The following is a 14,579-nucleotide window of genomic DNA, read 5'->3' as shown; positions in this document are numbered from 1 at the left end:
AGATAAGTCTGTCAAATCTGAGAAGTGAATGTCACAGCCACACTAAGCAAAAATGATAAAACACAAATACACTGGAAACAACAAAATGCTGTAAAGCTTATAGTCATCTATGATCATTTAAAGTATTAATAATATCTAAAACTTCACAAATTCGTAGTAACACATTGATACTAGTGTTAACTTGTAACAAATGTATTGTAGATTTGAATTCTTGTCTATCATTTGTCACAGATCATGACATAATTACACATGGAACTAGTCTATGAAATAAGTAACAGAGCTCAATGTGTTTACTATTCAGTAACTACAATCACTAACATCAGGAATAGTTACCTCCTGAAATTATTTTCATCCCCTTCTGTGTATGTTAGCAGATACAAGTACACTTCTCTATTTGAGTTAAATTATCTAGTAAAATTACTGGCAATATTCACTTTTAAATTATTGTGCTCATCTTTGAAATCCTTATGCAAAATCCTTTGAAACAGCTTCTATAAAATTTGGAGCAGACATGAGTATTGTAAATGTGCAAATGAAGGCAAAAAGAGTAAATGCAACCAGGCATAATCTGTCTATGACAGCAGCTGCAAACTTCCATTCACTGCAGATCTCTTCACCCTCATCTTGTTTCCTGAAGCGCATTGCTATGAACTGAACTTCCTCCAGGATCTTCACAATCACTGGAAGAATATCCATCAAAGCTTTCTTTTGAACAAGCTCAATATCTTCTGGTAAGGGGCAAGTAATCTTTCCGCTCTTGCTACCCAGATCATTCTTCTGGGGACAGCACAGATTTTCCATTGCATGGTAGCTATAGATCGTGTTGCCATTGCTGGACTGGTGCCCAGGTAGGACATTCATCTCCATGCTGTTTACACTTAGATGGTACTTGGGATAGCTATATTTGCAAGAGAGGGGCTTTGTATTTTCCCCAGGTTTTTTCATTCGTAAAAACCAAGCACACCAATTCAACAGGATGACACGGACCTGAAAGAGAGTGATCATAATAGAAATAAAGGGAATTTTTGTGCATTTTAAAAGTTTTTTAAATATTTCATGGTTATTATAGTTAGTCTGTACAGTACTTCAGAAAGACTGACTGCTTTCTCTGTTCTCCAGCTACCCATTTTCAAATGGGTTTTTTTGGGTCTGACTTCTTCCCAAAAATGACCTTTTTTTGGATATCTTGAACATAGATGTGTTCAATGCCCATTTAGTTTATAAACCAAAAGAGACATAAAATTTTACATTACAAAATGATTCTTCTACCTTCAACAATCCCAGATCTCCGTAACTGAGCAGAGGGCACAAAATTGGTGGCACGGTTTTCAACCATTTCTCAGATAGTATGGAAAGAGGTACACTTAAATATTTGAGGGGTCAGCCTATACAACGGACTAACAGCTGGTTTTAGCACATTCCCCACACCCATCTCTATTGTTTAAATCTAAATAAACAGCCTTGGTTGTTGTTTTTGTTGTTTTTAAAGACATTTTAATAATCCTTTGAAGAGTTCAGCCACATAATACAGCCAGCCATTTTTCAAAGAATAATAGTAAATCAATTAAATTGGGCAGTTCAAAATCTGAATGCTACTATTAACTGCTGTCATTTCCCTGTGCTCTGGTGTACAACTGCTCTGGTGCATCGCAAGAGTGCTCTAACCTGCACATGGCAGATTGTGCTCCATATGTTTGTTGTCAAGGTCATCAAATGACCTAACTCTAGAGAGTGCATCGAACATTTTTTCCCAATGAATTGATCTTCAGATGTGTTGTCTGAACTCTGAGCCTGCTATGATTCCTATTGTTAACATTGCTGTGAAAGGCAGTAAAAAGGCTGTGAAATCAGTAACATCTTGTGTGAAGGGCAGCAAACTAAATCAGTAAAATCTTGTAATTCTAAAGTCCTTCAGGTATTATGTATACAAAATGGACATTTGCAATGTGCTTTTGACAGTTCCTCCAGGAAGATAGGTAGCTTCTTTAATGACTTTGTCGTTCTGGTTGCAAGCCAAATAATCTGATGTCCAGGAGAGAAAAGAAGTGACCTCTGGTTCCACTTCTCAGCCTTGGCCTATAACGCTGCGTGTGATCCTGCTCCAGCCACTTTGGCCATGTTTGACTCAGGACCACACTTTGCCTCCAGGGTTGTTTTAGATGCAAGATGAGTTGTCTCCTGTGTTTGCACAGTACAGATGCAAGGATGGGGAAATTACAGCTAGCACTTTGAGTTGCTGCTGTAATGGCAAGCATAATTTCAGAAAGGAGGAGGCATTAATTACCACAGGTGGGAATAATAGTAAAAGTCAAAAACAATGACCAGTGGAAGATGGTTACACAATTTTTAAATTCTGCAGTGGGAGCTCTTCTGGGTCACAGTCCCATGCTATTTTCTGTGAGCCTTGCTGCTTCTCTCCCACTAATAGGTCTTTTATTGTTCATCCTGAAAGACTATTTTCCTGTGATTCATATTATTCTGCTTTTATTGGGGTCTTTAAATATTTCATTATTTCCTCTATGGTCACCACAGACAAATAGAAAACTATAATGTGCCAGCCTAAAAAATCAATCCTGGATTTAATTGAACTTACTTAATTACAATGTCCTCTGACTGCTTATGGACACAAAATGGAACATCACGGAACAAAATAAAGGTCTTAATTGCTAGCAGTATTTCAACAGTGTCAGTAGCAAAGGAGAGAGAGAAATTAATTCTCCAGTACTGTGAAATTCCAAAATACTAAACCAGACAAACTTTCTTATTAGAAAATATTAATATGTTTTCCTTAACTCTGGAAGGAGACATGAGGTGAAAAAGCTCTATTCTACAGGAATGCTACTTTGTCTGTTGAGACAAAGTGTTTACTCCTTAGGGAAATTACATTTACAAATACAGCCAAACCCATTTCCCATAGAAAAATAAGTACACAGTAGACAGCAACACAGCTTTTAATTTGCTTGAACTTCCAAATGCCCTGTTTCCTTGAAAACACAGACACTCAGGCACCAATCTGTTCTTGTCATACTAATTAATTCAGGAGACAGTTGCAGCATAGGGGTTGTTGGAAAACATCCCGGGCATGATGGTATGAATCTATGTTCTCACCTGCATTATCATATCTGGGTTTCTGTGAAGGAAGGACACAAGTACAGTTGCTCTCAGAGGTCAACAGCCTAACCCTGCCATGACCCTCTCCACCAAGGTCCTCCCCTAACCGTAATACAGCTGTACTGCTAGATCCCATCACAGTCACCTGCCTGGCCTAGTCCAGCAGGGAGAGTCTCCAATTAAAGGTCTCCTGATAAGGGGCATCAGCACCTGAGCAAATCTGTGCATGTCCAGGTTTAAAACATATCAAAAGAAAAGCCTGAAACCTGACAAACCTGATTTAGGCAGAGCAAAGAGCTAGCGTGCTCTTACCTTTTTCCCACAAAACCCTTTCTTCTCTCTGTGCTTGGTCTCTTCATATCTCTCGCCTATGAAACAGTCTTGGGTGTCAGCAGAGGTAGGTTGATGGAACTGTAACCCATGCCTGATGTTATCCACTCCCAAACTGCTCCTTAGCTGGACCTTCTTTAGTGCTCTTTTCCATGCTAGCTCAGCAGACATTATCAAAATTGTCAAGTAGCCAGCAGCTCTCACTTTTCAATTGAGTAGCCAACAAATGCCCTGACTGAACACCTCAGATTTAAACTCCTCTCTTGGAAAAAGGAGGCACAATTGGAAAGGAAGGCACAATTCTCAGCAGTGGAGTAAGGGAAGAAGGAGTACCTGCAGAGAGGATAAATGGTAACACGCACATCTCCTCCCTCTTCTGGTTCAAACGCCAAGCACAGAGCCCTTGAGAAACAGACAGGGAAAAGAAGCTCCTCAACTGTAAATAGTTTAGAAAGTGGGTGTTTGGGCAATGAAGTCAGTTAAATCTTCTACGTCTGGAGCTGCTTTCACACAAGCCCAATGCCTTCCCCTGCAACTTACTCCAGCAACTAATTCCATTTAAGCAGGAGATGAGAACAATCCTGTAACAATTAATCAGGGTTAGAGCTTTGCAATAAACTGATGCCTGGCTCTGCCAGGATGTGGGAAGTAGATGGTAGGGGTATATGCTTGGATTGGAATTGCAGAGAACAAAACTCAGGTAAGCAATTTCTTTCTTTCTGCAGATGGCTATCTTAGATTCCTGGTTTTTATTGAGCAAAAACGTTTCAGAGTGTCTCTGTAAGAAACACCTGACATAGGTGGACACGAAAAAAAAATAATAATGAAACTTTGCCATGAAACGTAATGACTGAGCCTTTCCCATGCCTTGCAGAGGATAAATGCCCACTTTTGTGGGGTCAGCCTCTTCCCTAAATGCTTGGTATTCACCTTTTTTCTCTTGAGACCTGCCAGCTTGCCTGGTCTACAGCTTTCACAGTCTATCATCTGTGCTTCCCAGCAATGCTTTCCACAGTCTTTGCTTCCTGATGGCATTTTTTAATGTATGCCAGTTCAGCTGTCAGGCCATTGAACAAGGTTCCTCAAGAGTGAGAATTCATTGCATGCTGTGTTTCCAGCTAAGAGAGCAAGAGACTGGTAGAGAGCAAGAGGTGACTTACAAGGCCTGTGAGCAGATTTAACATAAGCCATTGTGTCTAGGCTCCTTGAAAAGCAGACGAAATAATAAAATTGTCCATGGGGTCTGTTATGCTGCTGCATACCCTGTTCATGTAGACATCTGAAACATGTTTACACAGATTTGTGCCCTCAGGTCTTGCTTACAGGCAGGTTCATCCAGAATTCACATGCTCTGCTGTCTTGAAAGTAAGATTTTAAATGATAAAGCACTTTAAGAAATAATTGTTAGTATGCTTAATTGCTACTGGGCTTTTTTTTTTTTATTTATTTGCATTGATGCTGCAGTTTATTTTTAGAAAGGCTAAATTACAAAGCTGTTCTGTATGTAGGCTGACATTGGTAATGATGTAACATTTAACATCATGTCATGATAATTGTCTAGCATGACAAATGTGGTGAATGAGATACCAGAGAGGATGCTGTACAACCAGATTTCTGTGAAACCAGGATGAGTAGATAGTTAACTGTGACTATTTGTATCTGCTGCTGCTTTCATTCCTTTTCTTTTTGTAAATACAAAGCATAACTTGCTTATTCTAAAATCTATCCTTAGGAAAAGGAGAGAGAAAAAAAGCATCATTTTCTTTTAACTTGAAAATCTAAAGGATTCTTCCTGAAAGCCAGCTGGCAGTAGTGCCAGACCTCACTGGGCTAACAGAGTCTGCTGCTTTAAAGAGGGTCCACATGGTAATGCTCTGAGGATTGATCAGATGACAGCAGACAAAATTGTTTTTCCACACAGACAAGTGGATGTAACTTCAGCAGAAGAAAGATTTCCAAGCCAGAGATCACCTCAGTACAGTCAGACTGAGCCCAAAAGCATTGCCTTTCTGTTTCTGTGGTTGGTGCAGTAGCAGTGAGCTCCAAGCTGTGAGAAGCACAGTTGGGTTCAGTGTTTAACACCCTCACTACACTGAGGTATTGGGGTTCCTGATCTTCCAGCAACTAAGGGAGCCAGCTCATAACTGGAACAGTTTTGGTAGATTACAGCTCTGTCACGAACCTCTGTAAGGGAACAAAGCAGACAAACTGCCCAGCAGAGATGGGTAAATGTTTGTTTTAGTGGTTTAAAATGTCACATTTTATCAGTACTGGTGACTGCTGGACAAGAAACTGAAAGTGTTGCCCACTGGGTTAGCACTTCCAAAGCGGGTACTGAGCAAGATTACTCTGCCATAACTCTACCACCCCTTTGTAAGTTTAAATAGAAAACCCAAATAACAGATACTGTTTTTAATGAAAAATCAAATTTAGTATTTTGTTCTTCCCCTCCGATAGCAAATGTGTCACACATACTGTCTGTAACTGACTCTCCAGATTAACAGAGAACAACTTCTGCCCCCCATCTATAACTAGTTTACTATAGCTTTTAGATTAACTTTTTTCTTTCAGTAGGCTGTTGAATATTTACCACCGAAGCTGCTTACCCATTTGGGCATCTTTCCTGCTTGTGGGTCATGATGGTGAAACTGCAGAACCAGCACTGTTACCACCACAGACAGACCAACGATGACCATGATGCTAGCGAAATACTGAGCTGCAAGTAAAAGGAGGACTTGGTTAGGAGGGGAAAAAACAAACAAAAGGCAAATAATATTCCTTGGCCATGCCCCGAAATGCTGTCCTCATGGTGTCATTAGAACCCCCTCGGGAAGTATCATCAGACCCCCTCCCTCGCCCCACCACTGCTTACAAGGGGTTAGGTGTATTTTTTCAGCATCCCCGTCAGCCCTCAAGACAGCTTATTGTGGTTCTTATGAAAGCATGCTACACCCTTGCTGTGTGCTAAATTTAAGCCTGCCATGCAGGAAAGAAATCAAGGTCTTGAATGCCAGAACTGAGACTTGAAACCGTATCTCCTAAGTGGCAGTACAGCTTCCTCATGCCAGGAGTGAGGCTGATGCACTGGAGCGTAAAGAGGAATTACCCACAGGGTTAATAACATTTGAAGGCTGCTGTGCCAAAATACCAGGGAGCATTACCGTTGGCTGATACTATGGGTCAATGTGGGAAAGCACACAACTGCCCCAGACTGCAGCCTCCTCCCATCTCCAGCCCTCCCTCCTGCATCTTGCAAGAAAAGTCAATAATTCAATACAGATTCCAAGACAAGTTTTGTTCCAGCTCCATTTCTTAATACCACTTCCCCCTGCCTCAGCAGCAAAAAGCTTGTTTATAATAATGAGGTTCTCAGGCCTTCCTGAAACCAACACTGCAATTTCTTCAAGAGGCGGGCATGGCTTTCTGTAGCAAAATTAATTATGCAGCTGGATTAGAAGACTAGTCCTGAGGGTGAGGTGAATTGAAAGGTCTTTGTTGCATATACTCATGAGAGACCAGAGTCAACAGCTAGGCAGAAGCAGCGCAAACCAGGAACTCGGATTTCAGGAAAGCTGGCTGGTCTGATTCCAGTATGCCCCATGTAACAGGAACACAGCAGTGTTGATATCGCTGGTTTAATTACTTCCATAAGTCACTAAATAACTTCCATAAATTCTATGCATTTTGATGCCACCACACTTCAAAGGCCTGAAGTGGTCCATTTAAAATGGCTTTGGCTAGGATTTTTCACAGATCCTTGGAAAATTAGTCACCTGGTTGAACTTGGAAACAACTTGGTGTTATCTGATTCAAGGTCCCAGAGAATGATTAGCAGGGGAATTCGCACTCATTTTTTTGTGCTGTAAACGGAGGAACAGAGGTCAGGAAACTGCTAGTAAACAGGGAAAACAGTTCTCTTAGGAACAGACTAGGAACTGTGAGGGACCTGTGGACCCATAAAGATGTTTTATGTTTTTGCCTGGTGATAGGCAAGGAAGATGGCTGGGTGTGCATGACCTACATTTTGGGGTTGGGGGGGCCTTCTGTTCAAGGTACAGTGAAGTTTTCAGTTGGAAAGTAAGGATGGAAGAAATAGGGCATGGTACTTCAGCCCTGACCCTTCAGTGTCAGGCAATCAAATGACACAAGATATCTATGAAATGAGAACTGGCAGGTAGACTTATGCAGCCTAGGTAGGTGCAGGTGCTGTATTCATTTCAGGGGGAGAAAGCCCCAAAGCCCCGGAGCAGCCCAGACCTACTTTAGGGCTGGATTTTGCCAGCCCTGAAGAACCAGCAGTGAAAAGGGAGGAAGAAAGTAGCAATGGCTGGTACACCTGTCATGTTAGCCTTTCACATCTGTAGCTGGAGATATGATGAAGGCTGTTGCCTCCTTTCCTGTGTGTACTGGCTTTGCCTGGCAAGGTTTTGGTAGCAGGGGGGCTACAGAGGTGGCTTCTGTGAAAAGCTTCTCCTATGTCCAATAGAGCCAACGCCAACCAGCTCCAAGAGGGACCCACCGCTGGCCAAGTCCGAGCCCATCAGCAATGGTGGTAGCACCTCTGGGATAACTTATTCAAGAAGGGGGGGAAAAAACCCCCAAACTCTGCAACTCCAGCCAGAGAGAGGAGTGACAATATGTGAGAGGAACAACTCTGCAGACACCAAGGTCAATGAAGAAGGAGGAAGCGGAGATGCTACAGGCGCAGGAGCAGATTCCCCTGCAGCCCATGGTGAAGACCATGGTGAGGCAGGCTATCCCCTTCAGCCCATGGAGGTCTATGGTGGAGCAGATCTTCACCTTCAGCCCATGGAGGACCCCACACCAAAGCAGGTGGATGCCTGAAGGAGGCTGTGACCCTGTGGGAAGCTCATGCTGGAGCAGGCTCCTGGCAGGACCTGTGGACCCATGAAGAGAGGAGCACACGCTGGAGCAAGTTTGCTGGCAGGACTTGTGACCCTGTGGGGGACCCACACTGAAAGCAGTCTTATTCCTGAAGGACTGCATCCTATGGAAGGGACTCATGCTGGAACAGTTCATGAAGAACTGCAGCCTGTGGGAAGGACGCACAATGGAGAGGTTCATGGAGGACTGCCTCCTGTGGGAGGGACGCCATGCTGGAGCAGGGGAAGACTGTGAGGAGTCCTTCCCCTGAGGAGGAAGGAGCAGCAGAAACAACATGTGATGAACTGACTGCAACCCCCATTCCCCATCCCCCTGCGCTCCTGGGAGGGAGGAGGGAGAGAAATCAGGAGTAAAGTTAAGCCCAGGAAGAAGGTGGTGGGGGAGGTGTTTTAAGATTTAGGTTTTATTTTCTCATTACCTTACTCTGATTTGATTGGTAATAAATTAAATTAATTTCCCCAAGTTGAGTCTGGTTTGCCCTTGATGGTAACTGGTGAACGATCTCTCCGTGTCCTTATCTTGACCCACGGAGCCTCTCATTATATTTTCTCTCCCCTGTCCAGCTGAGGAGAGGGAGTGATATAGTGACTTTGGTGGGCACCTGGCATCCAGCCAGGGTCAACCCACAACACTGTGGCAGACCTAATACCCATTGTCCACAAAGGAATTGCTAGATCTTCTGCTCATGGGTCTCTCCAATTGAAAACATAACTCTGTGCTTACAATCCAGACCCTGCATTGGGGAAGAGCCACAGGTAGGGCTGGCCAAGACCTGGGGCTGGGTTCAGTGATGGTTCATCCGTAAGGGAAGGAAAGGCCCCAGAACTGTGTTGCTATGTCCACAAAGCAAAATGGTGCTGTCTCTGAAATGGTATCCATACCCACTCAGCATATCCTGGTCGTTTCTTCCAGGGTTTAATCCTACATCCTCTCTTTCCCAGCAGCAGAAAAACGTGGTCCTTCTGCAGCAGTCAGGAGAGCTGGTGGGAAAGAATCCTGTGCTGTCTCCCATGCACCTCCCTAACAGCACAGCTTAAACCTCCTCCAGTCTGTTGGCTTGGCATCTCTGTTGCTGGCAGTCTTTAGCCCTCACACCAGCCAGATCAAACCCATCACTTGTTGAAAGCTACAGGGGCTGTTGTCCCTTTTCACCTCTAGCACCACCTCTGATATGACCGTGACTCAACCTTCTACAGCAGCCCTGTGAGCAGAGGAACCTCTAGCTGCTGAAAGGCTCAAGCCACAATATGCATAGATAATGCTTTCCTTGGAGCCACGAGACTGCAGTCTTCACTCGCCCTACCCTAGCCCCACACAGCCCTGAATTAGTGAACTCTATTCCTAGGCCTCCATTGATGTTGCTGCACACATAAATAGGATGGTCTTTTGTGAGGTGTGGCACACAAGACAAGCAGTGGAGTAAGAACTGAGCTTTGGTCTCCCAAGCAGCAGCCACAGTCCAGCCACCAGACTTTTTTCACCAGTATTTTAGGGTCCATCCTAAAGCCTACAGCACTTATGCAGTTAGGGTTTTGAAGATGATGCTCCCACGAAGTCCTACCCCCATGTGTGCCTGTTGGCAGTGGTAAATTCAAATCTGATTTTACAAAGAAACTCAGCCCCTTTCATTTAAACTGCAGAAGGGAAATGCTCAGCAACTCTCACTAAGCATCTCTCTGTATCCTACTTAAGAGCTCCTGGTTAATAGATTGTCCCTGGTATGGATAGGTCACCTTGGAGGCGTTAACAAATTACTTCAACATGGGCAGTGTCAGGAACAGCAGTCCCAGACCGGAGTGCATTTGAAAGAGCAGGCGCCTGGTTGCTGTATGTCAGCTGCCCTGAGGCACAGCTGGGAAGCAACTGACCCCTTCTGGACGGGAACTGGCTCATTTGCACTCTCTGGCCTGGACAGCTGCCACAGGCCAGGAAAAGGGACCAGAAGACCTGTGTTTAGAGCCCCTCAATATCCCTGACTTACACAGCAACGTTCCACAGGGATACAGAGGTCTGCAGTTGTCACCGCTAGATGGTCTTCATGTGTTTTCAGACCTGCATGCTGCTTTCTTCAGCAGTTGTATATGAATGGAAAAGCTGTTTCAGATGCTCAGTTGATCTCTTTCAAGTAGTATGAAGAATGTGCACTTCTAAAATTGATTTTCTTCCCTTTCTTTGCTAAAGGAGGCATGATGTAACACACTACCTGGACAGCTGTTTTAACATCTGGGAGTTGTCAGCCTCTGTCTCAGCACTGTCAGAAGATGATCAGGTGCTGTTGTCATAGCAAATGTGGATCTAATACAACCACAGATAGCCAGAAAGTCTTTTTAAAAAAATCAGTGACAACAGCTCTTTGTTCTTGCAGGTATCCTCTGACATCACCTATATCAAAAAGCTGGCAATGACTTGCAATTCATAACTTGAGGGTCTTCCAGTACCGTTTTTGGACCTTCTGTGCCATTATATGAAGTTAGAGAAGCACCTTAGGATTACTTTAGAGATGTTTTGGAAGACCTGCTGCTTGAGTGGAACTGGATTAACTTTAAGGACTGGTTAGGAGCAGTGTAAGTAAAACAGAAACCCTAAGAGGAGCAAGATGATGGATGATTGCCTTGTTGATTTTATCACTGAACGCTGGCTGAGAAAGCAGTATGTTATCCATATTTGTTAACACAATTAATCATAGGATAGGCAGAATTTCTCCATTGTGACCAGTTACAGTCTTGCTGTTCCTGTGAAATAGTGAGGGAAGGAGGAGAGTGTGGTGCTCAGGTATTCACCGTGATCAAGCTGGATACCTCCCACTGGTGTTCCTGTTTGTATTCCTTCTTCACAGGAAATGTCAGGTTTTGCATATGAAATGATGGACTGGTTTGGAGCTGTGCTAAGTCAGGTCATATCAGTCATTCAGTGCTGAGTGCTTCTGCTGAACTCTCAGAAAATGGAAAAATGTCCCAGAGCATGCACAGAATGAGATATTCACTGCTCCTAGGAGCGCACTAGGAGTGGCACAAAGATGATCAAAAGGGACTTTAGAGAACTGGGGTGATTACTTGAAGGATCAGGAGCGCAGGTAGGTGTTTTCCACCATCCCATCAATAGGCAGGAGGCATACGGAAAGGAACAGGAAGACCCATCTCATTAACACGTGGCTCAGAGGCTGGTGCCAGAGGTGGAATTTTGGGTTTTTCAATCATTAGGCAGTTTACATGGCACCAGGCCTGCTGGAGACAGATGGGGTTCACCTGTCACAAAGGGGGAAAAGGATTCTGACTCAGGAGTTATCAGGCCTCATTGAGAGAGCTTTAAACTAGATGCGAAGGGGGAAGGGGATAAAACCAGGCTTGCTTGGGACGAGCCTAGTGGTGGCATGCCTGTGTTGGAGAAGAGATCTATAGCCCAACTGAAGTGCATTTACACCAATGCACACAGCATGGGCAATAAACAGGAGGAGCTGGAAGCCATTGCGCAGCAGGAAAACTATAATGCAGTCACCATCACGGAAACATGGTGGGATGACTCGCACAACTGGAGTGCTGCAATGGATGGCTACAAGCTCTTTAGAAGGGACAGGCAAGGAAGGAGAGGTGGTGGGGTAGCCTTGTACGTTAGAAAGTGTTTTGACTGTCTAGAACTCAGCGATGGTAATGATAAGGTTGAGTGCTTATGGGTAAAGATCAGAGGGAAGGCTAATAAGGCAGATATCGTGGTGGGAGTCTGTTATAGACCACCCAACCAGGATGAGGGAACAGATGAAGTATTCTACAAGCAGGTGGCTGAAGTCTCACAATCTCTAGCCCTTGTTCTCGTGGGACACTTCAACTTACCAGGTATCTGCTGGAAATACAACACAGCAGAGAGAAAGCAGTCTCGGAGGTTCCTGGAGTGTGTGGAAGATAACTTCCTGATGCAGCTGATAAGTGAGCCAACCAGGGGAGGTGCCCCGCTGGACCTGCTGTTTACGAACAGAGAAGGCCTGGTGGGTGATGTGGTGGTCGGAAGCTGTCTTGGGCTCAGTGACCATGAAATGATAGAGTTTTCCATTCTTGGAGAAGTAAGGAAGGGGGTCAGCAAAACCACTACCCTGAACTTTCGAAGGGCAGACTTTGGATTGTTTAGGAGTCTGGTTAACAGAGGCAATCCTGAAGGGCAAAGGAGTCCAGGAAGGCTGGATGTTATTCAAGAAGGAAGTCTCAAAGGCACAGGAGCAGGCCGTCCCCATGTGCCGTAAGTCGAGCAGGCGGGGGAGAAGACCGACCTGGCTGAACAGAGAGCTTTGGCTAGAACTCAAGAAAAAAGGAGAGCTTACCACCTTTGGAAGAAGGGGCAGGTGACTCAGAAGGAATACAAGGATGTTGTGAGGTTATGCAGGGAGAAGATTAGAAAGGCGAAGGCCCAGCTAGAACTTAAACTGGCCACCGCCATTAAAGATAACAAAAAATGTTTTTACAAATATATCAGCGACAAAAGGAGGGCCAGGGAGAATCTCTCTCCTTTGTTGGATGCAGAGGGAAACATTGCCACGAAGGACGAGGAGAAGGCTGAGGTACTTAATGCCTTCTTTGCCTCAGTATTTAATAGTCAGACTGGTCATCCTCGGGGTTTTCAGACCCCTGAGCTGGGAGATGGAGATAGGATGCAGAATGAAGCCCTGGTTGTCAAAGAGGTGGCAGTCACCGACCTGCTCCTCCACCTGAATGCTCACAATTCCATGGGGCCAGACGGGATCCACTCGAAGATACGGAGGGAGCTGGCAGAGGAGCTGGCCAAGCCACTCTCCATCATTTATCAGCAGTCCTGGTCAACAGGGGAGGTCCCCGATGACTGGAAGTTAGCAAATGTGATGCCCCTCTACAAAATGGTAGGAAGGAGGATCCAGGGAACTACAGGCCTGTCAGCCTGACCTCGGTTCCGGGAAAGGTCATAGAGCAGATCATCTTGAGTGCCATTACGCGGCACGTGTGGGACAACTGGGGGATCAGGCTCAGCCAGCATGGGTTTATGAAAGGGAGGTCCTGCTTCATTAACCTGATCTCCTTCTATGACAAGGTGACCCGCTTAGAGGATGAGGGGAAGGCTGTGGATGTTGTCTGCTTGGACTTTAGTAAGGCCTTTGACACTGTCTCCCACAACATTCTCCTGGAGAAGCTCGCTGCTCATGGCTTGGATAAGTGCACTCTGCGCTGGGTTAAAAACTGGCTGGATGGCCGAGCCCAGAGAGCGGTGGTTAATGGAGTCAAATCCAGTTGGCGGCCGGTCACGAGTGGTGTTCCCCAGGGCTCAGTGTTGGGGCCGGTCCTGTTCAATATCTTCATTGATGATCTGGATGAGGGGATCAAGTGCACCCTCAGTAAGTTTGCAGATGACACCAAGCTGGGTGGAAGTGTCGATCTGCTGGAGGGTAGGAAGGCCCTGCAGAGGGACCTGGACAGGCTGGATTGTTGGGCTGGGGCCAACTGTATGAGATTCAACAAGGCTCAGTGCCAGGTCCTGCACTTGGGTGAAAACAACCCCATGCAACGCTACAGGCTGGGGGAGGAGTGGCTGGAGAGCTGTCTGGCGGAAAAGGACCTGGGGGTGTTGGTTGACAGCCACCTGAACATGAGCCAGCAGTGTGCTCAGGTGGCCAAGAGGGTCAATGGCATCCTGGCTTGTATCAGGAATAGTGTGGCCAGCAGGACCAGGCAGGTGTACTCAGCACTGGTAAGGCCGCACCTCAAGTACTGTGTTCAGTTTTGGGCCCCTCACTACAAGAAGGACATCGAGGTGCTGGAGCATGTCCAAAGACGGGCAATGAAGTTGGTGAAGGGTCTAGAGAACAATTCTTATGAGGAGCGGCTGAAGGAGCTGGGATTGTTTAGTCTGGAGAAGAGGAGGTTGAGGGGAGACCTTATTGCTCTCTACAGCTACCTGAAAAGAGGTTGTAGCGAGGTGGGGGTTGGTCTCTTTTCCCTAGTAACAAGCGATAGGAGGAGAGGAAATGGCCTCAAGCTGTGCCAGGGGAAGTTTAGGTTGGATATTAGGAAAAATTTCTTCAAAGAAAGGGTAGTCAGGCATTGGAACAGGCTGCCCAGGGAAGTGGTTGACTCTCCATCCCTGGAGGTATTTAAAAGAAGGGCAGACATGGTGCTCAAGGACATGGTTTAGTGGTGGACTTGGCAGTGATAGGTTAACGGTTGGACTCAATGATCTTAAGGGTCTTTTCCAACCTTAACGATTCTATGATTCTATGA

At 45.2% G+C, this 14,579-nt stretch overlaps 1 protein-coding gene across 4 annotated transcripts in view; it reads right to left on the bottom strand.

Moving 5' to 3' along the window:
- Positions 1-230: 230 nt before the first annotated feature.
- LOC104017557 (neuronal acetylcholine receptor subunit alpha-7-like) overlaps positions 231-14,579 on the bottom strand; it is a 66,905-nt gene continuing 52,556 nt past the window's right edge. For all 4 annotated transcript variants that reach the window (XM_009470594.2, XM_087741978.1, XM_087741979.1 and 1 more), the window contains 2 exons: positions 6,048-6,157; positions 231-987 (listed from right to left, as the gene is read on the bottom strand). In XM_009470594.2, the coding sequence (XP_009468869.2) occupies positions 466-987; positions 6,048-6,157 (632 nt within the window). In that variant the 3' untranslated portion in view covers positions 231-465. The remainder of the gene's footprint in view (positions 988-6,047; positions 6,158-14,579) is intronic.

The sequence above is a fragment of the Nipponia nippon genome, unplaced genomic scaffold, assembly GCF_047370975.1.
Source record: "Nipponia nippon isolate SJK-2023a ecotype South Korea unplaced genomic scaffold, ASM4737097v1 scaffold_8, whole genome shotgun sequence".
NCBI lineage: Eukaryota > Metazoa > Chordata > Aves > Pelecaniformes > Threskiornithidae > Nipponia > Nipponia nippon.
Note: the sequence above shows the minus strand (reverse complement) of the source record. Positions and strands in the feature narration are given on the sequence as shown.